The sequence below is a fragment of the Prunus persica genome, chromosome G2 (genome assembly GCF_000346465.2).
Source record: "Prunus persica cultivar Lovell chromosome G2, Prunus_persica_NCBIv2, whole genome shotgun sequence".
In the NCBI taxonomy this organism is placed as follows: domain Eukaryota; kingdom Viridiplantae; phylum Streptophyta; class Magnoliopsida; order Rosales; family Rosaceae; genus Prunus; species Prunus persica.
This window is the reverse complement of record NC_034010.1, coordinates 7488458-7512152: the sequence shown is the minus strand read 5'-3', so window position 1 is coordinate 7512152 and position 23695 is coordinate 7488458. Positions and strand designations below refer to the sequence as shown.

At 36.6% G+C, this 23695-nt stretch overlaps 3 protein-coding genes and 1 long non-coding RNA gene across 11 annotated transcripts; 2 read left to right on the top strand and 2 right to left on the bottom strand.

Annotated features, from left to right (window-relative positions):
* Positions 1224-2229, top strand: LOC109947262. Its single transcript, XM_020557191.1, has 2 exons — positions 1224-1566; positions 1721-2229. The coding sequence occupies exons 1-2, from the start codon at positions 1224-1226 to the stop codon at positions 2227-2229; spliced, it is 852 nt and encodes a 283-aa protein (XP_020412780.1).
* On the top strand, positions 4392-7203 carry LOC109947102. Of its 2 annotated transcripts, XR_002270090.1 has the most exons (6): positions 4392-4615; positions 5178-5281; positions 5391-5507; positions 6238-6348; positions 6474-6698; positions 6793-7203. It is a non-coding gene; the product is annotated as an uncharacterized LOC109947102 (long non-coding RNA). The 2 variants fall into 2 exon arrangements; XR_002270091.1 differs by lacking the exon at positions 5178-5281.
* On the bottom strand, positions 8247-11103 carry LOC109947079 (probable serine/threonine-protein kinase kinX). Of its 2 annotated transcripts, XM_020556482.1 has the most exons (3): positions 10726-11103; positions 10060-10163; positions 8247-9952 (listed from the first exon to the last, which is right to left on the bottom strand). In XM_020556482.1, exon 3 carries the CDS (start codon positions 9169-9171, stop codon positions 8539-8541), a length of 633 nt encoding a protein of 210 aa, XP_020412071.1. In that variant the 5' UTR covers positions 9172-9952; positions 10060-10163; positions 10726-11103; the 3' UTR covers positions 8247-8538. The 2 variants fall into 2 exon arrangements, with proteins under 2 accessions (XP_020412071.1, XP_020412072.1); XM_020556483.1 differs by lacking the exon at positions 10060-10163.
* Positions 14473-19868, bottom strand: LOC109947627. 6 transcript variants are annotated; one of them, XR_002270407.1, is made up of 8 exons: positions 19579-19868; positions 19331-19454; positions 18384-18433; positions 16027-16098; positions 15852-15908; positions 15169-15249; positions 15052-15066; positions 14473-14823 (listed from the first exon to the last, which is right to left on the bottom strand). XR_002270407.1 is itself a non-coding variant. In XM_020558215.1 (5 exons), exons 3-5 carry the CDS (start codon positions 15220-15222, stop codon positions 14562-14564), a joined length of 336 nt encoding a protein of 111 aa, XP_020413804.1. In that variant the 5' UTR covers positions 15223-15249; positions 15852-15908; positions 16027-16562; the 3' UTR covers positions 14473-14561. The 6 variants fall into 6 exon arrangements, 2 of the variants coding, with proteins under 2 accessions (XP_020413804.1, XP_020413805.1); XR_002270406.1 differs by having other exon boundaries at positions 15052-15249; positions 19579-19859; XR_002270405.1 differs by having other exon boundaries at positions 14473-14828; positions 15052-15249; positions 18384-18436; positions 19579-19857.

Here is a 23695-nt window from a genome sequence, read left to right as displayed (position 1 = left end):
CAGTTTGATCTATCTTTCAATATTCATTTTGGCTAGAACTACCAGTTTACTATGATAGATTGTAAAGTCCTCACCAGTCTAAGGCAAGAAAAGAACATGCTTGGGAGATATTCCTTACCCAAATTCACAATCACTTGTTTAAAGTCAGTAACTTGGGGCGCAAGTTATCTATTTTTTTCATAAAGTTTATTAGAATTTTGACTGACAGTGGCACACTCGCACGCCAAAGAAAGTTGACTTGTTAACCACCAATGGTTTTCAAGCCAATGGGGGAACTTTACCCTACCATGACAGGATTAAATCAAAGCGGGTGAACAATTATAATAAACTTTGTACTGTGAGATGACCATTTATAGAGTGAAATTTTTTAATTGGGAATATTACTGTGATAGTGATACAGCTGCTGTAGTTCTGTATTTAGACCATCTTCAACTATGTTGGGGCTAAACTCAAATTTTCACCCTCCAAAATACAACTATTCATGTATTTTTAGGACTCAAATTTTTTTTTCCTCCAACCTTGCAGACTCATAATTTGAGTCCGCAACTTTATTAAATTGTTTAAGAATGATTAACCCCTAATTTTTTTTTCTTGTTAATTTTTCTTGACATTATTTTTGTTTCAATACTCGTGATTTAATTTTCTAAACATTTTAACCTAAAAAAATTAAAATTCCAAAACGTAATAGAATTTCACTTAAAAATAAAAATAAGTACAACACCATACGTATGCCCAGAATAATTCGAACCCTTCATTGAAGCCATTGCCATAATTTTCTTCCATTTTTACTTTTACTTTTACTTCATTGGATCCCTTTATCCTCATTCAATAATCTTCTGAACTTTTGCCCACCTCTGCTTGTGTTCTTCAATTATTTTTTGAACTCTTTCCCATCCCCTATTGTCTTGTTTCAATCATGTTCTGAACCATTGCTCAACTTTGTCCATCTCACTTTATTGGATTCCCTTATCTTTCCCTATCTTTTCCTATCTTCATTCAATTATTTTCTAAACTCTTTCCCATCTTGTCTTGTTTCAATCACGTTATGAACCATTGCTCATCTTTGTTCATCTCACTTCATTGGATTCCCTTATCTTTCTCTATCTTTTCCTAGCTTCATTCAATTATTTTCAAACATGTAGGTCATCTCATCCTCTTGTCTATTTAAGAAGTGTTATTCTACTAAATTGGCCACACAATCTCCTTCAATTCTCCTTCTTACAATGAATTCACGTGGGAAGGCTATACAAAATTTCTTCAATGATGATTCTGATGATGATGACCTTCATCAACAGAGGGTTGCAATGGCTGTTCAACACCATACGTTTTTGCTCGAGCAATATGCTCAACAATCCAAACATTGTGGTTCTGTTGCAGGCAGTGAATACAAGAATCAGAACAGAGAAAAACATCATAAGAGTCTCATGGAGGACTACTTCTGTGAAAGACCACTTTATCCCCCAGTGGACTTTCGCAGGCGGTTCCGCATGAGAAGAGAGCTTTTCTATCGCATCTTGAATGATGTTGTTGCACATGAGCCATACTTTACCCAGAAGATAGACGCTTGTGGATGACAAAAGTCTATCCCCAGAGCAGAAGCTAACAACTGTTTTTCGAATGTTCGCATATGGATGCTCGGCAGACTCCACCGATGAGTACTGTAGATTGGATGAATCTACATCCCTTGAATGTTTGTGAAAGTTTGGTTCTGTTATTGAAGCCGTGTATGGTCAGTGGTACCTCCGTTCCCCAAATCCGGCCGACCTTTACAGGCTCTTGCACAAGGCTAGTCGCAAAGGATTCCCAGGCATGTTAAGCAGTCTTAACTGCATACATTGGGAATGGAAGAACTGCCCCACTACTTGGGCAAGCCAGTTTACTGGCTACAAGCATAAGCCAACTGTCGTTCTAGAAGTAGTGGCCTCATATGACACTTGGATATGGCATGCCTTTTTTGGCGTTGCCAGATCGAACAACGATATAAACGTTCTAGCTCATTCCCCGTTGTTCAATGATGTAGTGAATGGAGTGTCTCCCCATATCCAATATGTTGTCAATGGAAATGAATATAATTTGGATTATTACTTGGCTGATGGTATCTACCCTCGTTGGGCTACATTGGTTAAGATGATTTCCCAACTGGACACTCCAAAAAAAAGACTATTTGCCCAAAAACAAGAGGCTTATAGGAAGGATGTCGAAAAAGCCTTCGGAATACTTCAGGCTTAATGAGCAATTGTTAGGGGACCTGCACGTATGTGGCGCAAAGAACAACTTCATTCAATCATGATGACGTGCATAATATTGCACAATATGATTGTTGAGAATGAGTATGAGGATCTAGATGCAGAATCTGATGATGAAGACAATTGTCCACGAACATTTAGAAGAGCAAGAGCAAGACTTGCTTATGAGCTTGAGCCAACTATCATGTACGATATAAACTGAGACAGACAAACTATCTCAGACTACATGGTCCGTCATAATAGAGTTCGTGCTTCACAAGTGCATCACAATCTAAGAAATGATTTGATCAACCACATTTGGAGATGCGAAGGAGAGGGGCAATGAGCTATGTTGTGTGTTTAAATTATGTAAGTGTGTTTAAATTATCTAAGCGTGTTTAAATTATGCTGTGTGTTTAAATTATGAAAGTGTGTTTAAATTATAAAAGTGGTTGTGTGATTTTAGTGAATTATATGGTTTATCATTGAATTTAAAAATAATCATAGAAAAATAAACAACAATCATAAAAATAAAATAAAAAGATAAACGATAATTATAAATAAAGATAAACAACAATTACAAATAAAGATAAATGATAATTAAAAATAAAGCTAAACAACAATTACAAATAAAGAAACGACAATTATAAATAAAGATAACAACAATTACAAATAAACGTAAATTAATAACCACTATGTGGAGGGCTTGGATAATAGTCTCCAGAGTTGTCTTTTGGATTGTAGGGGGAACTTGTATTCATCTGGGCCTCAATAATTTCGTCTTGCTTATTCCCCAAATACTTCTTCTTTCTTGGAGTAAATTTGGATAGGTGCATGGACATTATCCTCTGTTCATTTGCCTCCTTATCTTGTTGGATTTGATATGCATGTTGCTCTTGTAGGAGCTCAAACTTTCGCCGCCTATCCTCTTTTGCCTCATTTCCTTGTTGAATCAATTCAAACAAGAACTTACCACTTTGGTTGAGATAACTTTCAACACCTTTCCCTTTCTTTTTTTCATCATTCTGTTTATCTCTTCCCAATGGCCTTGGAGTGGGCATGACCATATCATCTTCATCTTCCTCCAAATTGACTGTATTGCCACTATGAGAAGAATCTTTGAATGTTTGTGTGGGAGATTCACATAGGTCGTTCTATTTTGGGCAATCTTTTAAGATTTGCCAAGCATGATACAACTTGAAAGGCCTATTTGGAAGTTTATTATCATTCAAGAAAAGTGTTTTTGCATTCATATCCTACCCATGAAATAAAATAAAAATCAAGTTAATAATTGAAAACAATTAAAATTATAAATTTAAGCATTGAAAAAAATGGGTACTCACCCCATCTTCAAGATTGGAGTCACTCACATGCCTTGCATTGGCCTTTGTTACACATGCCTTCCAAAGAGAACATTGTTGGTTGATGATCTTGAACCGAGAAGCAATAGCTTGCGGTGATCGTACCCCGGCTCCGCTCATGCCCGAATCATTTTTCAAAATTTTTTGGTACACATGCAACCAAAATGAATCGTTTGATTGATTCGTGCCAATAGCCCCATCTTCAGAGACAGAAACCCACCCTCTACACAATGCCTCATCTTCTTGTGGTTTCCAATTCACACTTCTTTGGGGTTTTGGGGCCATTCTCAACAATAATGAATGTAGAATGAAAAATTATAACAAAGGGAGAAAGGAAAAAAAAATAATTTTTGGTGGATTATTTACCAAATGAATGGCTATTTATAGAGTTTGGAATAAGTTTTGGGGTTGGATTTGACTTAGATTAATTATAAATATTAATTTGACCATTGGATTTAAATTTGAACCGTCGGATGTGAAATTTTACCGTTGAGATTGCTTAAAATGAATAGAATCGTTGATTTTATAGCTGTTGGAATATATTATTTTTTTTAATTAAAAAAACAGCATAACAAAACATCTGAAAAAGTAGCCATTGCTTCTCAATAAAGGAAAGGGAATCTTCTTCGGGAAATAGCTCAAAATACCACCAATTTTATAATTTTATGTCAAAATACCACCCTTTCTCAAAAATTTTAAAATTACGACCTATAAATACATTTTTATTGTAAATTGATTGCACCCATGTCACATTTTCAGAAAACCTGAGGGGAACTACGGGTTTAGAATGACTTCGCATCCGCCTCTTTTCTCGTTCGATCGTCTACGGCCTCCGCTTCCTCTCTCCTTCGTTCTTCTACGCCCCTGCCTCCGCCTCTGCTTTTTCGATTGTCTGCCTTCCTCCTCCTCCTCTGCTTTTTCGATTGTCTACCTTCCTCCTCCTCCTCCTACTTGGCTCTTCTCCTCAGCTATCAGCTATTTCATACCCAGAAGTGTTGGATCCTGAGCAAGCAGTGAAAGGGCTATCTGGTAATCTAATGACTAATACTATTAGTTGGATATGCTGTATGTTTTCTCTTCAAAATTCTAGATTTAGTAGGGTTGGCATACACTATCATGACCTGATATATTTTCAGTCTGTTTTAATTACTGGCTATTAGGGTGTGGTTTGAAACTTTGACTGATGGGGTGGGGGAGCTTGGACGGAGTTTTCTTATTTTTGTGAAATGGGTTTTGGAGGATTAGGGATTTTAGGGGAGTGTGTGAGTTCGCTGTTTTGGTGGAAGATATATGCAGAAGGGTTATGATGATGATGGGGGTGGGTTTTTGTGTTTTGTTAATTCTTTTGTTTGTCGGAAGAAGAATGAGATATTTTTCCAACTCTTATGAGTGAGTTGGGTTCAAAAGCAATTATTGTTGGTTTTATATTTTGATTTATTTGCAACTGTCTTTATAGAATTTAATTTTTAATAGTAATATATGTATTCTTCATGAATGGTTTTGCTCTGTTCAGGTGCGTCTGTCTACATGGGTTTGTGCTTGAAGCATAATGCAAGTTTTGTTAATAAATTCTCTGTTTTATGCTGTGCAGGTGTGAATTGGAATAAATAAAAAAAATTTGCTGGGTTTTTGAGACTTGTGATGTTATTCATCAGTATTCATGCCTGGTTTCTTCTTGCAATAATTTTGTTGATTGTGAGCTTTTCCCTCTAGCGCTTGTTGCTGATACTGATTGTGAAGGTGAATTGGTTGTGCTTTATGATGTTTGAACCTCATTTCTGTTTCTTCTCTTTCATGCCAATAGGTTGTAGGAAACTCCGCTCTCAAACATAGACAATGAACAATTGAGTTGACATGCTGCTGGGAGAATTGTTTGCAATGCAGAGAAGACTTGTCTCTTACTTTTGTGATGATGAACTGGGTGAGATTCTTTAAGAGTGATGTGTCATATTTGAATTTTTGAATATCATATTTTAGTTTTGTTTTTAAGTTTTGAACTTTGTTCTATTTCAGCATCCTATAGACCTGTGTTAACTTATATCTACATGTGATATGGATATAACTTATGCTTTCAAATTAATTTGACTTGTGTTATATCTTGTTTCGTACCTTTGTTTCGAAAATTTCTTTGTAAAGACCAAAAAGAATAGTGTGTTTTTGTCATGAATGATGTATGGACAAATTGGAATGTGTTGAATATGATGCAAGCTGGTGTTACAGAGCATGATATCCAATATGATGATGTATGGGTGCATGTAATATTAACCAATATTAACTCTGTTAAGGAAATAGGGAAAAAGGCCATGGCATTGAAATCAGTATTGCTAGTCTTATGTACATCCTATGTATTTATTAAGACGTGGGTATTTGAATTGATCCGATTCATGAAGATCAAGAATTAGATTGATTGGCGGAGTAGGTGATTCCATATCTAGTATTTCTCTCTCCTATTTCAAGCGAGTAATTATGCCATTAAGTGGTCTGGAGAATTGACATTAAATTTGCATATAATCTAATAATCAGTTTTTGTTTGAGTATAAGAAAGAATGTTTTTTTTAATTTCTCTCTGTTCTCATCATTGGTATTAGAACTTTCAATGCCATGGCCAACAATGCTTTGTATTAATCCTGCTGATTATGCTTATCTTGCAGGTTGTAGCAAGCAATTTTGACATAAGAGTTGAGTTGAAATTGAAACTTGCTATTGAACCAAAAGGGAGCTGCTGAAAGTGGGTCTAAGCAGCAGCAACAACAACCCAACAGGTATGTGGTGCTTCTCTGTCACCATAATTCTATGTTCTGCAATTTCTGATAATCAGTTTATGTTTGAGTATAAAACAGAAAGTCACAGATTATGATTTTGTTCTTGCCAATATTGTTAATGGCAGGGTAGACATGGATCGAAAGAGAAAGAGGAAGATTGTGACAACTCTAGTTGCAGTAGAGTTAGATAAACAACATTTGTGTGCATCCATGATGTCAGTAACTGTCATATATACTTTGACAGATGGTACTATGAAAAATACCATTACCGCATCTGACCAATGGTCTGGATGGAGGGATAGTAAATAGAAAATCTATATGTTGGGGGTTTTCTGGCTAGCTAAAAATCTGTGAGAAATGATGAATCCATCTGATTGCAGCCTATTTAATGTTTAATACCTTCATTAAAAAAAGGTTGTTGACAGTGCTTTGACTATCTTGCAGATTATAATGGCAAAACCAGCAGGTGGCCCTAGTGAGAGAGATCAGCATGCAGGGATGGATGAGGACTAATTTTGTGTGTATGACAATTGACTATCTTTGCTTATATTGCTCTATGTTAGGGATCTTTTGTTCCATTTTAGTAACAATTTTGTTTAGGAGAAAAAGAAACATATTGCAGTTCATGCTTTGTAAATGCCACTATTATGTTATGATGGACACGTGGTATGCCCTTGTTGGGTAGGTTTTGGATTGAAACCATGGTCGAGTGCTTGAGCCATGTTTAGTGTGAAGCTTGAATGGATTTTCTTTTCTGTTGTATTTGGCCCTTGTCTTTTCAAGCATGCCAAAAATCATCCTAGTTTTGTAATATGTGGTTTGTGTCCAATTAATTTACTGTGGACCTTGCATTTTTGTACCCAATATTTGATAGCTGCCTTCTTTTGAACGAAGATTCATTGAGGGAGAGAATTACTTTCCTTTTGAATATGAATCGATGTGCAACTCCAACTATCATTTCAAAGGTCAACATCAATTCATGCTAATATAAGGATGGATAACAATTGTCGTGTCCATGAGATTCGAATTCAGGATTACTTTTCAACGAAGTGGAGACTCTGTTATTAGACCAAATGGCCATTGACATACGATATAATAGCAATATTAGGCCAATACATGTACACTATAGAGGCAATATGAAAGCAATATAACCACAATACGATAGCAATAGTATTACAATATCACCTAGAAAAATATAATTATTGTCCACTTATTGCTGATTTTTCACATGTTCAGAAATTTTGTTCTCTCTTAGCTCACTCGGCTCTCTCTCTCTGGCACATCTCTCTCTCTCTCTTTGGTATCTGTCTATCGCAGCTCTCTATCTCTCTCTTGGCTCTCTCTCTCTCTCTAGTGCAACTCTCTCTTTGCTCTCTTTCTGTAGCGCAGCTCTCTCTCTCTCTCTCTAGCTTCGTTCTGCCTCTTTCTCCCCTTATTCGCTCTCTGTCTCTTTATTCATACCTTCCTTTTTTTGTAAATTATTTTTTAGTTGTTATTATTTTTTTAAATAATTTCTTACAATGTCTTACGATGCAATTATGATGCACCTGATTGCCTGTTTTTGAAAGGCATGTTGTTTCTTTCTCCTCCTCGTCTTATTTTTGAATGCAATATGGCCCAAACCGTAAACCCATTGATGAGCCGTAGTCAATATACATACACTAGAGAGGCAATATTAGGGCAATATAATGGCAATACGATAGCAATAGCATTACAATATACATCCAATACGATGGCAATATGCATACAATATGTATACAATACACAGGCAATATTAGTACAATACACATGCAATAGGACAGCAATATTAAGTCAATCTACATACAATACACACACATCCATTACAGACTACAATTTAGACATGGAAAATAAATCGCCACCGAACCCTAACAATACTATCCCAAGAAGCAAAAATTATTTCTTTCATAAAACTTGACAATTCAATTGTTATTACATAGTCAACCAATCTTTGCTCTATTACATACATACTTCCTACCTATAATTATAAATAATGGAGAGCTCACAAATTCTACTAATTTGATCTTAACTTCATCAATTTGTTCTTCGTTGTATGAGTTAGCTCTCCCTTCTTGCACATTTTCCACGTTGTTCTGTTCTCCTCCCGTGTAGCAATATCAGCAACAACAGGTTATCTACAGATCTAAAATCATAACTGCACATGATTCTCAATTAGCAAAGAGGAAAACCTCCAGGCTGGCTATCAGTTGGAGTCTCAGCTTCAACCATAGCAACTGTTTCAACAATCTCTCCAGCCTGAGTCATATGTCCATCCTTCTGCTCTACTTGTGTCTTTTGTTCATCCACATCAACATCATGTGCCTCACGCGGAAGAACAGTATGACCCTCCTCAACTTGATCTACCTCAACAGCTCTTGACTTACCCTGCATTGTTTCTGGATTTACTGAGGGTCCCACTACTGAAATCTTGTTGTCATCTTGAGAACCCACAGATTCTGATGGGCCATCATTCTTAACAGTGGGTTCAAAGGGCTCAACTGGCAGTGAAGATGATTCAGATTCAGATTTTTCAGGCTCTGCTACCACTGTCTCTGTTTCCTCCACCGTCGCAGCATGCTTATCATCTGTTTCTTCCTTGACAACTTCAATTTCCTCCTTATCAGCCATCTGTTCAGTTGAAGAGTGTTGTAAAGTTTTTGTTTTGACCCCTTCCTTTGCCTCAACAGTAGAGAGTTTTTGTGGAGATTCAGATTCCCCTGATGATTTGTCAACCTTTGGCGGATGCTCTGAAGACTCAGCTTTCTGTGATGAATCAACACTACTTCCCTCATTTGTTTGTCCCATAAAAGATATAACATGATCAAATAGCAATTTCCCTTCAGTAGACGAAGGCCATAATCCTGAAGCTGTCACACATATAAAGGGGACATCTTACTTTCAACTTTCATGCAAAAATAGAGAACACAGCATAACTACCAGAATTCCTTTTTTCCAAATAAATCCTATCATTGAAAACTCTGTTCTACCCGAAACGAGAAACACAATGCAATTAAATACGCTAAGGAAATCATGATTTACAAGTAACGGAAACTGCAACTTATATAACCACTATATATAAGCTCCAAAATTAGTATTTTCCTTTTGCCTTGGTTGTGTAAACCAAATTTGAGTTGCTCAGCCATTTTACTTCATGAAGCATAAAATGTAGCTCATTCTCTACCCAGTAATCAATACTATAATTATCATTAACAAAAATACCACCCAAAAAAAAAAAACACACTATTCTTTTTGGTCTTTACAAAGAAATTTTCGAAACAAAGGTACGAAACAAGATATAACACAAGTCAAATTAATTTGAAAGCATAAGTTATATCCATATCACATGTAGATATAAGTTAACACAGGTCTATAGGATGCTGAAATAGAACAAAGTTCAAAACTTAAAAACAAAACTAAAATATGATATTCAAAAATTCAAATATGACACATCACTCTTAAAGAATCTCACCCAGTTCATCAACACAAAAGTAAGAGACAAGTCTTCTCTGCATTGCAAATAATTCTCCCAGCAGCATGTCAACTCAATTGTTCATTGTCTATGTTTGAGAGCGGAGTTTCCTACAACCTATTGGCATGAAAGAAGAAACAGAAATGAGGTTCAAACATCATAAAGCACAACCAATTCACCTTCACAATCAGTATCAGCAACAAGCGCTAAAGGGAAAAGCTCACAATCAACAAAATTATTGCAAGAAGAAACCAGGCATGAATACTGATGAATAACATCACAAGTCTCAAAAACCCAGCAAATTTTTTTTATTTATTCCAATTCACACCTGCACAGCATAAAACAGAGAATTTATTAACAAAACTTGCATTATGCTTCAAGCACAAACCCATGTAGACAGACGCACCTGAACAGAGCAAAACCATTCATGAAGAATACATATATTACTATTAAAAATTAAATTCTATAAAGACAGTTGCAAATAAATCAAAATATAAAACCAACAATAATTGCTTTTGAACCCAACTCACTCATAAGAGTTGGAAAAATATCTCATTCTTCTTCCGACAAACAAAAGAATTAACAAAACACAAAAACCCACCCCCATCATCATCATAACCCTTCTGCATATATCTTCCACCAAAACAGCGAACTCACACACTCCCCTAAAATCCCTAATCCTCCAAAACCCATTTCACAAAAATAAGAAAACTCCGTCCAAGCTCCCCCACCCCATCAGTCAAAGTTTCAAACCACACCCTAATAGCCAGTAATTAAAACAGACTGAAAATATATCAGGTCATGATAGTGTATGCCAACCCTACTAAATCTAGAATTTTGAAGAGAAAACATACAGCATATCCAACTAATAGTATTAGTCATTAGATTACCAGATAGCCCTTTCACTGCTTGCTCAGGATCCAACACTTCTGGGTATGAAATAGCTGATAGCTGAGGAGAAGAGCCAAGTAGGAGGAGGAGGAGGAAGGTAGACAATCGAAAAAGCAGAGGAGGAGGAGGAAGGCAGACAATCGAAAAAGCAGAGGCGGAGGCAGGGGCGTAGAAGAACGAAGGAGAGAGGAAGCGGAGGCCGTAGACGATCGAACGAGAAAAGAGGCGGAGGCGAAGTCATTCTAAACCCGTAGTTCCCCTCAGGTTTTCTGAAAATGTGATATGGGTGCAATCAATTTACAATAAAAATGTATTTATAGGTCATAGTTTTAAAAATTTTGAGAAGGGGTGGTATTTTGACATAAAATTATAAAATTGGTGGTATTTTGAGCTATTTCCCATCTTCATTCCCAATTGTCAAAGCAGGCCAGCAACATAGCCCATCGCGTGGGCTTCTCCTAGCATTCAACAAAAAAAAATATTAAAGCAGATTTGGGCCCCACGAGTTTATCAGTCCAGGCAGAATTCTAACTGGAATTCTAGTCCAGTTTTGAGTCATCTCAAATTTTCACCTCCCAAAATACATGGGTTGGAGAAGTTTTTTGGAGGCTAAACTCAAAATTTGAGTTTCCACCCCTTGGGTTGGAGATGGTCTTAGGGGAAGGGGATTGAAAATGTGATTGATGTTCAGTTTGGTGGTGGAAGAGTTATACGCCCGGGGGAAGTGCTGGTAATAGCTGAAGAAAAAGCTGCTAAAGAAGCACGCATAAGACGATTAGTTGCTGCTTACAAGAGTAAAATGGGCATGAACATTGATACAAAGCTAAGATCTAAATGTGGGAAGGTTTGCTTCTATTGAAATTTTTCCTTGTCTGCTTGTATGCCAAAATACCATAGCTCATCATGACCAAGCAACAAATAGCTCATCCTTAGGTCAGCATGACGTGTAACTTCATGGGCTCACGAATTGGGCATGCCTTAATCAGTTGATGAGTTTGAGCCTTCCATCTTGAAGTTCAAAATGTCATGTTTCCAACCACATGTCATTTGGGCCAATCAAAGTCGTATGAAGATGTGAATGTGGGTTATGTTTTTGTATATTATTGGGTCTGGGGGTATTTGATTTGTTCATAATTGTATATTATTTTGTACTATTCTAGCTTATGATTTGGTTATGTTTTTTATTTAAACATGTGCTTTTAATCTCTTTTGTGTTTATCATTCCGTTCATTGAGCCTTAGGTAGCAATGGTGACTTTGGACAGGAAAAGATGCAATATGGTCCAAAAACGTGCAGACTGAGTTAACAATTTATTTTGGCCTTACAGAACATTCTGAACTTCAAGATGGACAGCTCAAACTCATCAATTGATTAAGGCAAGTCCAATTAGTGAGCCCATGAAGTTGCACGTCATGCTGACCTAAGGATAGCTGATCGTTGCTTAGTCATGATGAGCAATGGTTTCTGATGGGATTCATTGGTGAAGTGCAGTAGTAAAATAAGAAAAGAAATTGATTTTCTATTGCATTAGTTTGTTAGGTGATAGCCATATTCAATTCAAATTTCTCACTTCCCTCTCCCTATAAATACCACTTCCATTCCACATTCAAAGTGTTCACATCTTGGGATTCAGAATCCCACAAATCACTTCATCCATACTCCACACTCCCATCATTTCCTAAACACATCCAGAAGTCCTCCTCAAACACTCCCACAACCCCAAACACTCTGGCAATCAACCCAACACTCTAAACAGCCCCAAATCACCAAAACAATTCCAGCAAGCCTTTCTTCGATTTCCTTTCGAATTTCCTCTTTCTTTTCCATCACCACTCACCCAAACTCATCCAAAATCACCTCCTTAGTTGTCATACATCCTTCTAGACGTGGGGAAGCTCTTGGAGAAGCCTTGGACACCACAAGAACTTCTGAAAAAGGGGTTTTTCTACTCTTATTGCGTTCATTATGTTTTCTCACTTCTGTCTAAGTTTCTTTCCCATTATGAGCAGCTAAATTCATAATTAGGGCTTCGATGTAACTTAACGAATATTCTGGGTTTATAAATTTCAAGTTTCAAGTTTGATTCATGATTCTTGTTCTTTTTCATTATGCTTATAAGTTAATATGTTTGTTTGAATGATTGATCATTATTAAAACTTGTATGTTAGCTATCTTGGTTTGAATTAAGAGTAGACACCATGCTTTAATTCGAATTGAACTATGAATAGAAAGAGTATGTATGGACATTCGACAACATGGATTAGATACATACTTGCTTGTTTAAAATGTTCTTCTATGCTTAATGGATTCCTAATGCTTAATTTTAGGCTAAAATCAATCTTTGAATCTCAATTAGACTTGTCACTTGAATCCTTATAACCTAGAATTGAATTGTTATGGTGAATCGAATGCCTTGCCTACAAATCTGTTTTTCAACCTTCAAAATCACCCTTTGTTACAATTGCTTATTTTGCTTTTGTTTGCGATTTCATTTTGCTTTATTTGTTCAACAATCACAATCACTCTCGCTTTGATTTCTGTTTTAGACTTAACCTCCTACTTTCTTGAATTCGGCAATCTAAGTAGATAACCAACATTAATTTCTCAATCCTCGTAGGTATGACCTCGTACTTGTCTTACTATACTACAAATTGGCCCGTACAATTGCGAGTTAACATAACAACAACTTGTTTCTCGGAGTTTCAAGATTTGGAACCTTGCTGAATTAGAGGCTTTGAAGGTTTTTCCCTAGTTTTTTTTGTTCTTTTCCTGCCCTTCACTTAGACAACAATTTTTAATGATTCTTAGGTTCAACTATAACACTAATGTTAGCTTTCATGTCTTGTGTCTTGTGGTAGGCCTCTGTGACCAATGAATGCACTGCGTTAGTAAATCGTGTTATTTGGAGTCCTGATGGTTCCTATCTTGGTATGTTCAAGGGGACTTACTTCCCATGATTCATTTTTCGTTTACTTCTTGATTGGTGTGCCCTACATGCATGAGAAAAAGTAAAATTATAGTTTCTGTTAATGGGGGGAAATTGTTTGAAGTTCTCAGATCAAGTTATTTCCAATAATTTTTTGTTCTTACTTTTTGCCCAACTTCTATTCAAGTATTGTCTTATTCCACGAATTTAGTGCACTATATTCCTGTCAATGGTGGTGACGATTTACAGAACCACCTAGAGGTTCTTTCTCTTTTCCTTTTTTTAATTTCATATAGTGACTCTTACGATTTCTAGAATTGTGATTGCTAGTATTGTTTAACCTGATTTGGATACAAACAAGGTTTCTTGGCTGTTTACAACTATCCATTTTTTTCAAGACTGTAATTACTTATATGTTGATCGGATTTTTTTAATGAAATTTTGCCAGATAGATGCTCATGTCGGTAATGTTAGTGATCTTGCTTTCACTCGCATAAACAAACAATTATGCATCATAAATTGTGGAGATGACAAGACAATTAGGCCTTGTTTGGTGGGCTGGACTGGACTAGTTATGATTGAACTTGGAGTGTTGGATAGGTTTGGCTTGAATTGGAATGGACTTTAATAAGTTGTTTGGTACATTAAGTTGGACTAGACTGAACTGGACTACAGCCCAGTCCGTTGTTTGGTACAAGTATGGGCTAGATTGCATTGGACTTTAAACAAAATTTATTAAAATAATTTAATATCAGAAATAATTAAATTTAATATATAAAAAACACGCAAGAAAAATTAAAAATAAGAAATCACACGAAGATACCATAAAAATAGTCCAAAAATTCACAAAATTAGTAATAACACGAAAATTCTTTTCAAGTACATTCAAATGATCAACAAATACTTATCTTATGTTGCTCTATTTGCCATCCACTCATTACACATCTTAGTAGCCAAATTATCTCTCCATACAGACCATTGGTTGGATGCTGCAACGGTATCAACAGTGCCATGATCTACATTATTATCAATGAGGGTATCATAATAAAATTCTTGCTCCATTGGATCTATATGACAGTTACTAACATCATGGATGCACATAAACGTTGTTTTTCTAACTCTACTGCAACTAGAGTTGTCACAATCTTCCTCTTTCTCTTTCGATCCATGTCTACCCTGCCATTAACAATATTGGCAAGAACAAAATCATAATCTGTGATGTAATAATTCTTGAAACTCATAAATCCAAAGCTGAGCAAAATGCCAAAATATATGAGATAAAAAACAAATATATTTATATGTGTGTGTATGTCATCAGAGACCAATAATATTATTGCGGAGGATGATGAATATAGAATATCAAACGGAACAAATTAGAGAAAATTACATGATGACATACCAATTTCAGATCCAGCTGCCAACCAAACCAACATAGAATATCAAAGAAGGAGCCAAACAAAGACCAGGGAATTAGTTGCAGCTGATGATCTCTGAACAGAACCGAAAATCAAGTTACCTTAGCTTCAGCTTTATATTTTGTGTGCAATTTTGCACTTACAATAACCGCCATCTTTAACTCAGCTCTGTATCATGAAAACTGTGATGACCAGGGGAACAAAACAACCATCTAATGTCAGTTTTTGGCAACTATAGAACTCAGCCACCACAGACAGAAACTCAAACAAGTAGAAGCAGCTCAGAATTAAATTCATACAAAAGAATGAGAGCAAAGATATAGTTTTCAAACAAGGGCAACTTTTAAATAGATATATAGGAGGAAACAAAGGCTTTGATAAAGTTGTACAGGTACAAACGGAACAAATTAGAGAAAATTTTGCAGAAGGTGCTCAATCAAACATTTGGGTCCTTAACTTCTTTTCCTATCCAATAACATGCCCCAATGAGTATTGGGATGTACAGAAAATTTACTTAAAGATTGTGGCACAAAAACAAAAAGGAAAGTGTTTTGAGCATGACCCAATACATACTCTAAGGCTCTAGCGAAGAACACCAGATGCATTCAAATACTTTGGTTGCCCTCAGCATTTCTAGTTTCTGCTTGAACATAAATAAATAACTACACCATTTCGCTTCTTCAACATAATAAGCATTTCAGAATTCAACCCAGAACCACAAATCATGAAAGGGGCCTATCTGATGCCAAATTCACCAAATTGAGATGGGTTTGTTTCTCTTTACCTTGTCGTTCATTGGTGTTGATGGAGTCGGAGGCGACTACGTCGTTCATAGGTGTTGCTGGAGTCCCAGGCGAAGGCGTCGATCAACCCATTAACCAAAATTAACAACAGAAAATAAATAAATAAAATTGAAGCCAAAAGGAGATTGAGAGGTGGAGAAAATCTGGGATTCTTACCTTCCTTTTTTTTCTTCCTCCTATTTCCATGGGAGAGAGCGAAAGAGATTGAAGTTTCAGATTGCCTGAAATCTGTGGGAGAGACAAAGATGAATAGAAGAAGAAAAGAAAGACGATGAAAAGAAGAGGAGGCTTCGAAACCCATGGTTCCACTTGGGTTTACAAAACCCCTCATTCGCTGGATTGGTATCCTATCAAAATATGAGGCCTAACCAGTCATACAGTGTATTTAGGCCCACCAAACAACAGCTAGGATTATAGTCCATTTTAATTGAAAAAGTCTGGTCCAGTCCAGCCCACCAAATAGGGCCTTAAGGTTTGGTTTGCATGCCATTTTCCATCATTGCGATGGATAAGGCTATGGCTTGCAATTGCAAACATCATGGTTATCTGTTTGCAGATTTGGAAAGTTGCCACTGGTGTTAAGCTATATACCTTTGAAGCTCTAGTAGTGTGAGGAGACATACAGGTTCTTATCACTTTTATATTGAGAGGGTTATGTTCATCATGTTCACTGTTATATATTTCGAGGTTAATGTTAGAGTTGAAAGAACACATGCCTTTAATATCTGTGCTAGGATTCTCATTGTTTATGATTTAAAAAGGAAATATGCTAGCAGTTTCAGCGAGCGAGGATGGTATTAAGGTACTGGAAAATGCCGAAGGTGTTAAACCGCTACATTCACTTGAGAATCATGGGGTTTTTGCTTTTGGACTGTCTTCCTGAACCGCTAGGAAGGTAAAACTGTTGCATCAGATTTAACAAGTGACTCAAATTTCAAATTTACCAAGTGATCAAAAAGGTTGTTAAATAAAAAAATTATGTTGCAAGAATCCATAATTGACACATTTGGTGCTTCCAATTCTGCCCATGGAACAAACAACAAAGTGCTCAAAATTGAGGTTTTAGTAGTAGGGGAGCATGATACCTTGCTTTTCATAAGAGGAGCTCTTTCGAGAGCCACGTTGGACTTGGGTTCGTTAGAAACCAGGCTAGCATTTCATTATCCATACGAAGATATCCCTTTCATAGTATCTTGTAATGCACTTGAGCGTCCTAACATGATCGTTATGGACCATAGCTTTGTTGTTCAGTTGGGGAGAGGTAAAATCAAGATACTTGTGGGCGGATGGCGTGGGAAGAAGTGGGGACTGGGGGTTGATTTGACAGTGGTTACAGTGGTGTGGGTTGGTCATGTGGAGGGCGAAAAATTGAATGCTTTGAAGGAACAACGGAAACAAGATGGCAAAATAACTTCTCCTTTTCCTTGGCTGATTGATGCTGTGTTCCTAGGGGAGCAACTCGATGATCTAAAAGAGATTCCCCTCTTTTTGGAGTTTCTTTGACTTCGCAAGAGAGAAGAAGGGCAAAGAGTCTACTTAGTACTTATTTCTTTGTTTTCTTGTTGCCCAAGAACAATTAAGTGCTGCTCTCAGCAGTTAGTCCTCCTCTAATGTTGAGATTTCTGTACATGCAGCTAGGAAACGTGAAAGGTCAAGTCTCTCTTTTGTGCGGCCGAGCAATTCCTAAGTACTTTTTGTCCTTCAGCCCTTTTGCGAAGTGAAAGCAGCTCCAAAGTGAAGGGGCAATCTCTTCTAGATCATCGTGCTACTCCCCTAAGAAACACAACATCAATCAGCCCAAGAAAAGGAGAAGCTATTTTGCTTCCTTGACTCCATTGTTCCCTCAAAGCGTTCAGTTCTTCGTCCTCCACATGATCAGCCCACACCATTGTAACCACCGTCACATCAACCTCTGGTCCCCACTTCTTCCCACGTCATCCGTCCACAAGTATCTTGATTTTATCTCTCCCTAACTGAACAACAAAGTTGTGGTCCATAACGATCATGTTAGGACGCTCAAGTTCATCACAAGATACCATGAAAGGGGTATCTTTGTATGAATAATGAAACACTAGCCTAGTTTCCAACAAACTCATGTCCAACGTGGCTCTAGAAAAAGCTTCCCTTACAAAACGCAAGGTATCATACTCCCCTATTACTAAAACCTCGAGTTTGACCAATTTGTTGTTTGTTCCATAGGGAGAACTAGAAGCACCAAATGTGCCAATTATGGATCCTTGCAACATAATTTTTTTATTTTACCACCTTTCTGATTACTTAGTAAATCTGAATTTTGGGTCACTTGATAAATATGATACAATAGTTTTACCTTCCCAGCAATTCCAGAAGACAGCCTAGAGGCAAAAACTCCACGATTCTTAAGTGAACGCACCAGTTCACCTTCGGCATTCTCCAATACTTTAACACCATAATCTGTAATAGACATATTGAAAAAAGAATAAGTGGAACCGTATACGAATAACTAAACATAAGCAAGGGAGGGGGAAAAGTACCTCATCTGATGTCCCCATAGCTCTTGATCCTTTGGACGCGTGTCTAGAATCTGCTATATGACATAACATACGAGGGTTATTAGTGGGGGGAGTCCTAGGGTGCTTAGCAAAGATGCTACAATATCAAATAAATCCAATAGAGAAATAGAACTTAGTTGCAAAAGTGAGAACACAAACAAATTGAAGCAGGGAAACTATATCATGCGATTCGAAAAATATCCTTCAAGCAAAAGAAAATCGATTGGCAAGTGTCTGGTGAGTGTGAACCTGACAAACCCTATTCACTAATGAGCCCAACATATAAAAGAAATAGACGAAGGGAAATAAAAATCGTCATACAATATCTTTCTACAGAATCTCAACTAATCTCAACTACAATTCATGGTCACCAAATCTCACTAACAAACTTAACCCAGCGATGGGTGCTGACCAGTTTCATTCTTATCCCAATCAACATCCAACCCCCATGGATTCCATTTAAATACATTCTTATAGGTAATAGCTCTCCACATCCTAATAACACAATCCCCCATCCTCACACACTGGTCGGAACTTCAGAAACCACAACCAATGTCAATTCCACAAAGAGTTTTGAATTTTTCCTGTTTGCAAACTAAAATTATTTTTACAAACTAGCATTTTAATCATTTAACAGACAGAATTAGGTGTTTTGATCTTAAGGGAATTCCATCTCATATTGCCAATCATTCTGAGTTTCCGTTTAGTAATTTAAGACAGCATTCTGTACGCACCCTATTGTGTACTGACTTGTTCTAACAGAAATACAATGTAACTATCATCTTATGTGTCGCTGGAAAACTGGTACTTTTTACCACTCACATGTTATTTGAACATTTCCTAGCAATACAGCACCTTCAGTAATAAATCCATAAGCATAGAGAAAATATTAAAAGACATTAAATAAGCCAGATAATAAGAAATCATACGAGCATTCTTCGGAACTGTTAGACTGATCGGTCCAGTAGAAACTGTTTGGCGTGGAGCACAAGACTGGTTAGCCGTCCCTTCAGTGATAGATGCCATAAAAAGTGTCGGCGGAGGCTGAACTGGCTGAAAATGAAATATATTAAATAAACATACAAATAAAAATTTCCAAAGACTTCCAAAACTTCAAAAATAACCAAAACCAAGTACATAAACAGCTAGGGCACGAAAAATGGATGGAGAACCACACATTTATTGACGACAATGGTTACCGGAGTCGCCGGAAACGGCTACAGAAAAATCGCAAACCTCTCCGCCTTTCCGAGCTCCGGCCGTCACAGGGAGGGGCTGTGCTGGTCGTAAAAGGTAAAGGATGAGGTCGCTGGTCAGTGGCCGTTCTTTTCCGACTGGTCCCACGACCTGGCTTGGCCGGACGACGAGAATCGCTGCCAGTCTTGGTGCTGCGCGCAGAAGAAGAGAGAGGTATCGGGGAGAGGCAGAGGGAGAGAGAAGAGAGAATGACGCGTGCAGGGATGTAGGTATTTAGGGTTTCTTAAAACAAATTTTGAAATTCCCAACACGTCCTTTCCGTTTCTTGACTCGGATTCCTTTGTTTTAACACGAAATTGAGCATGCCACCTGTCTACGGACTCGTATCGACGAGCTCTATGCAAATATGCAGCTCAATTCTCCAAATTCCTTCTCAAATAAAAAATGACTAAAATGCCCCTATCCCCAAAGGAAAAAAATGTAATTTCACAATTAAACAATTAAATAAATTGCTTAAATTGAGTCAGGGTATTACAACTCTATATATATATATATATCTGCCCACCGCAATTTCTGAGTCAAATCCTTTTTACTGGATGATTGTTGGGGTTGATTGGTAGATGTCTGAGACTTTGGGGAGGCATCATCTTCATCATCCATTTGAGAAGCTTGAAAAATTATCTGCCGGGCAATTTCATGTAATTCTACCTTTGATCTTCCTTCGATTGGGAGGGAAGAATAAGACATTCCAGAAGTAGACGGCTTTTGGGAAGACTTCTGTGGAATTTTGACTGGAGGAAAATCTGCATTGACATAATCAGCAATTCCTTCGATTTTGAACTTGTCCCACCATTTGACTAAAAATTGACGGGAAAGGACTCTAGTATCCCAATTGATATTGTAAGACCATTTTAGTATACAAGGAACTTTGTATTTAGAGATGAAAATAAGTAGATTGGGGAAAAATAATTCGGACTCTTTGAATTTGTTTTTATTGGAAAAGTAAGTGACTAATTCTTGCATTGGAGGAGGGAGAATATCAGTGACTGGGCCATGTTTTTCCCCCCAGTGGAGGAACCAGTAGGGAAATGGACTTTTGAATTTACTATCAAAATTAACGAACCAAGAGTGACTGAAATCAATTGTTTCGTGAAGAAAAATTGTATATCAGGCTTCAATGTAATCATAATAACAATATCGTAGATCTGACTGGAGAATTTTTAGATCATAAGGGTGTTTACTCCATTCTTCTTCACTTAGGATGTGATGAATATACATGGAATGGTAGAGAATAATGTGGGGATTATTACGGTCTTTGATAGGCTTGATTTCAATTAACTGGGTCTCATGAAGGATGTACCTATAATATTTAAGGGATTTGTAAGGAGCTTGAGGAACAAAATGACAATTTGGAGGAAAGTAGGCCTTTGCAATTGTGACTGGATTGGTAATATTGTCGTATTTGGATTCAATAATGAAAAGGTGAGTATTGCTCTTAGAAAGGTAAGGAGATGACTTGTGCAGAGGAATTGGAGATTGAGTCTCTTGGGTACTGATTTGACAGGGATCATAACTGGAGACTAAAGCGGACTGATAATTTGGTCGAATTTGGCCGACTGTGGAACCAAGTGGATTGAACTTGTCACTAATTTGTATTGGAGAACATCCCGGGAAGGGGACGATTTGAGAAGGAGACTCTGATTTGACTGGGTTTATTGATGCTGGAAGTATCCTGGGTGGCTAGGATGACTGGGGTTGGCTAGCTTGTTCTTTTTCTTTACTGGGTCTTCTTGCTGCCACGACTTTCCCTATAAGAATTTTCTAGTAAGGAAATCAGGAATATAATTCTCACTGCCTCTCAAATATTCAATATTAAAATAAAAAAATACTTAAAATAGCTTGCCATTGTGCAAAAATCTATTTTGATGCAATGTTTTGAACATCTTTTCCTATGCTTCGCACTTTGCAATCAACTCTAACTAAAAAAATTTGATTTAAACAATCATCTTGAAATTTTGTAATGCATAATACTATAGATAAAATTTCCTTTTTAATAGTACTATAATTACGTTGTGCCTGAGTCTAAATTCCAGAATGAAATAGAACAATTTGCTCAGATAGATTGGGATTGATTCTTTGTTTAAGAATACCTCCATAACCTATTTCAGAAGCGTCAGTTTCAACTATCTTGAAGGAATTGACTGAAGGAATCCCAAGACAAGGTAGTGTCTTGACATAGATTTTAATCTATTTTATAATTTCTGTATGTACAAATGACCAAGGAGGGGGATTATTCTGGAGTCTATCAAATAAGGGCTTACATTGCTTTCGCAGATTTTGATAAAAATCAGAGACATAATTGAGAGAACCTAGAAACCTTTGGAGCTGACTCTTATCAAGAATTTGATCTGAAAATTTGTCAGCAAATTGGATGACTCGATCAATCGGACTAATTTGTGACTGACAAATATTAAAGCCAAGGAATCGAATATTGGTTTGGAATAACTTGATCTTTTTGGCCGAGACAACTAAACCATTTTGTTTGATTATTTGGAGGAATTTATGCAGATGTTTCCAATCTTGTTCTATTGACTGAGAAAAAATAAGAACATCATCAATATAAACTATGGAGAAATTATTGAAAGGATTGAATATCTCATTCATTATATTCTGAAATTTACTATGCACATTTTTTAGACCAAAATGCATAACATTCCACTCATAGTGACCAAATGGGGTTACAAAAGCGGTTTTATACCTATCTGACTCTTGAATTTGGATTTGCCAAAATCCACTCTTCATATCAAACTTAGAGAAGATGACTGCTTTGTCTAATATGTTAATTAAGTCTCTTTTATTGGGGATTGGGTACCTAATCCATTATCAACTTAGTAATCTCATATGTCCCAAATTATCTGATTTTCATTGGTATAAAGATGTCTTCATTTCCAGAGTCATGATTAGAGATGATAGTAACCAACCATTTTGGAAAGAAAAATTCATCAATGGTCTCCCCAATTTGTTTGCCCATAAAATACACACAATCCTTAGTAATGATCAAGGTCACATAGATTTCGATAATCTAACTTACGGTAATATAATCAGTACAATTAATCAAGTCGGAATGAAAATGTGTGTCGATATGAAAATAGGAAAACAAATACAGTCAAAAAGAAATTCAGCCAAATATGAATTAGGAGATTTCTGTGAGCAATATGGTCTAGTACCCATTCCTCAATCTAGAAAAGCCAAGCCTAGTTATCATGACCGACAAACCAGTAATGATAATAATGAATTTTACAGTAAAAAGAAATTTCACCCGCGTAAAAATTGGTCAAAAGGTCACAGAAAAGATAAGAAAAGGACTGACAAAAGAAAAGTTAAATGCTGGAAATATCAAACGAATGGTCATTAAGCTAATGAGTGTAAAGTAAAAGACACGACAAAGCAGTTAAAAATCACGGACGAAGAAAAAGACAAACTAATCAAAGTTTTAGAATTAAAAAATTCTAAATCTAATGAAGCCAACAACACAGTTACAAATTCTGAGTCAGTAGATTACAGTTCCTCAGATTCCCAATTAAGTTCACCCAGAATCCAATTTGGTTGTAAAGATAATTGTTGTAATATCCTAACTAAGTCAATTAACGTCCTCACAAAACAGGAAGAACAAGAAGAACTATTAATCGATTTGATCAGTAAAGTAGAAAACCCAGAATTAAAATCTGAGTATTTAAAGAAATTACGGAAAGTCATTAGTCAGGAAGAATTGAGTCAGCACATTCCCCAGAAGATAAGTCTGAACACTACCTTAGAGAAATTAATAAGAAACGAAAATAAGTTACCTTACAAGACTTACAATTGGAAGTAAAATTAGTCAAAAGGGAAATAGTAGAATTAAGACAAATAAGTCACAAATTACAAGCTGAGAATTTCTGAGATTAAACAGGAATTGATTAACTTAATGGAAAAAGATGCCTCTGAAGCTAAAAGCCAAGCAGAAAGCCCAGCCAATCCAGATGGCGAACCCTCCAATAATGACCAGGCTATTAACTTGATAAAACATGTAAATTTAATGGTATTCCAAGGTCACCATA

Bases quoted from the DNA above. Each gene is read 5' to 3' on its own strand.
- LOC109947079 (XM_020556482.1), bottom strand. From the start codon at position 9,171: ATGGGACAAACAAATGAGGGAAGTAGTGTTGATTCATCACAGAAAGCT.
- LOC109947262 (XM_020557191.1), top strand. From the start codon at position 1,224: ATGAATTCACGTGGGAAGGCTATACAAAATTTCTTCAATGATGATTCT. The intron at 1,567-1,720 runs GTGGATGACAAA...CTGTTATTGAAG, and splicing joins TACCCAGAAGATAGACGCTT to CCGTGTATGGTCAGTGGTAC.
- LOC109947627 (XM_020558215.1), bottom strand. From the start codon at position 15,222: ATGGCGGTTATTGTAAGTGCAAAATTGCACACAAAATATAAAGCTGAA.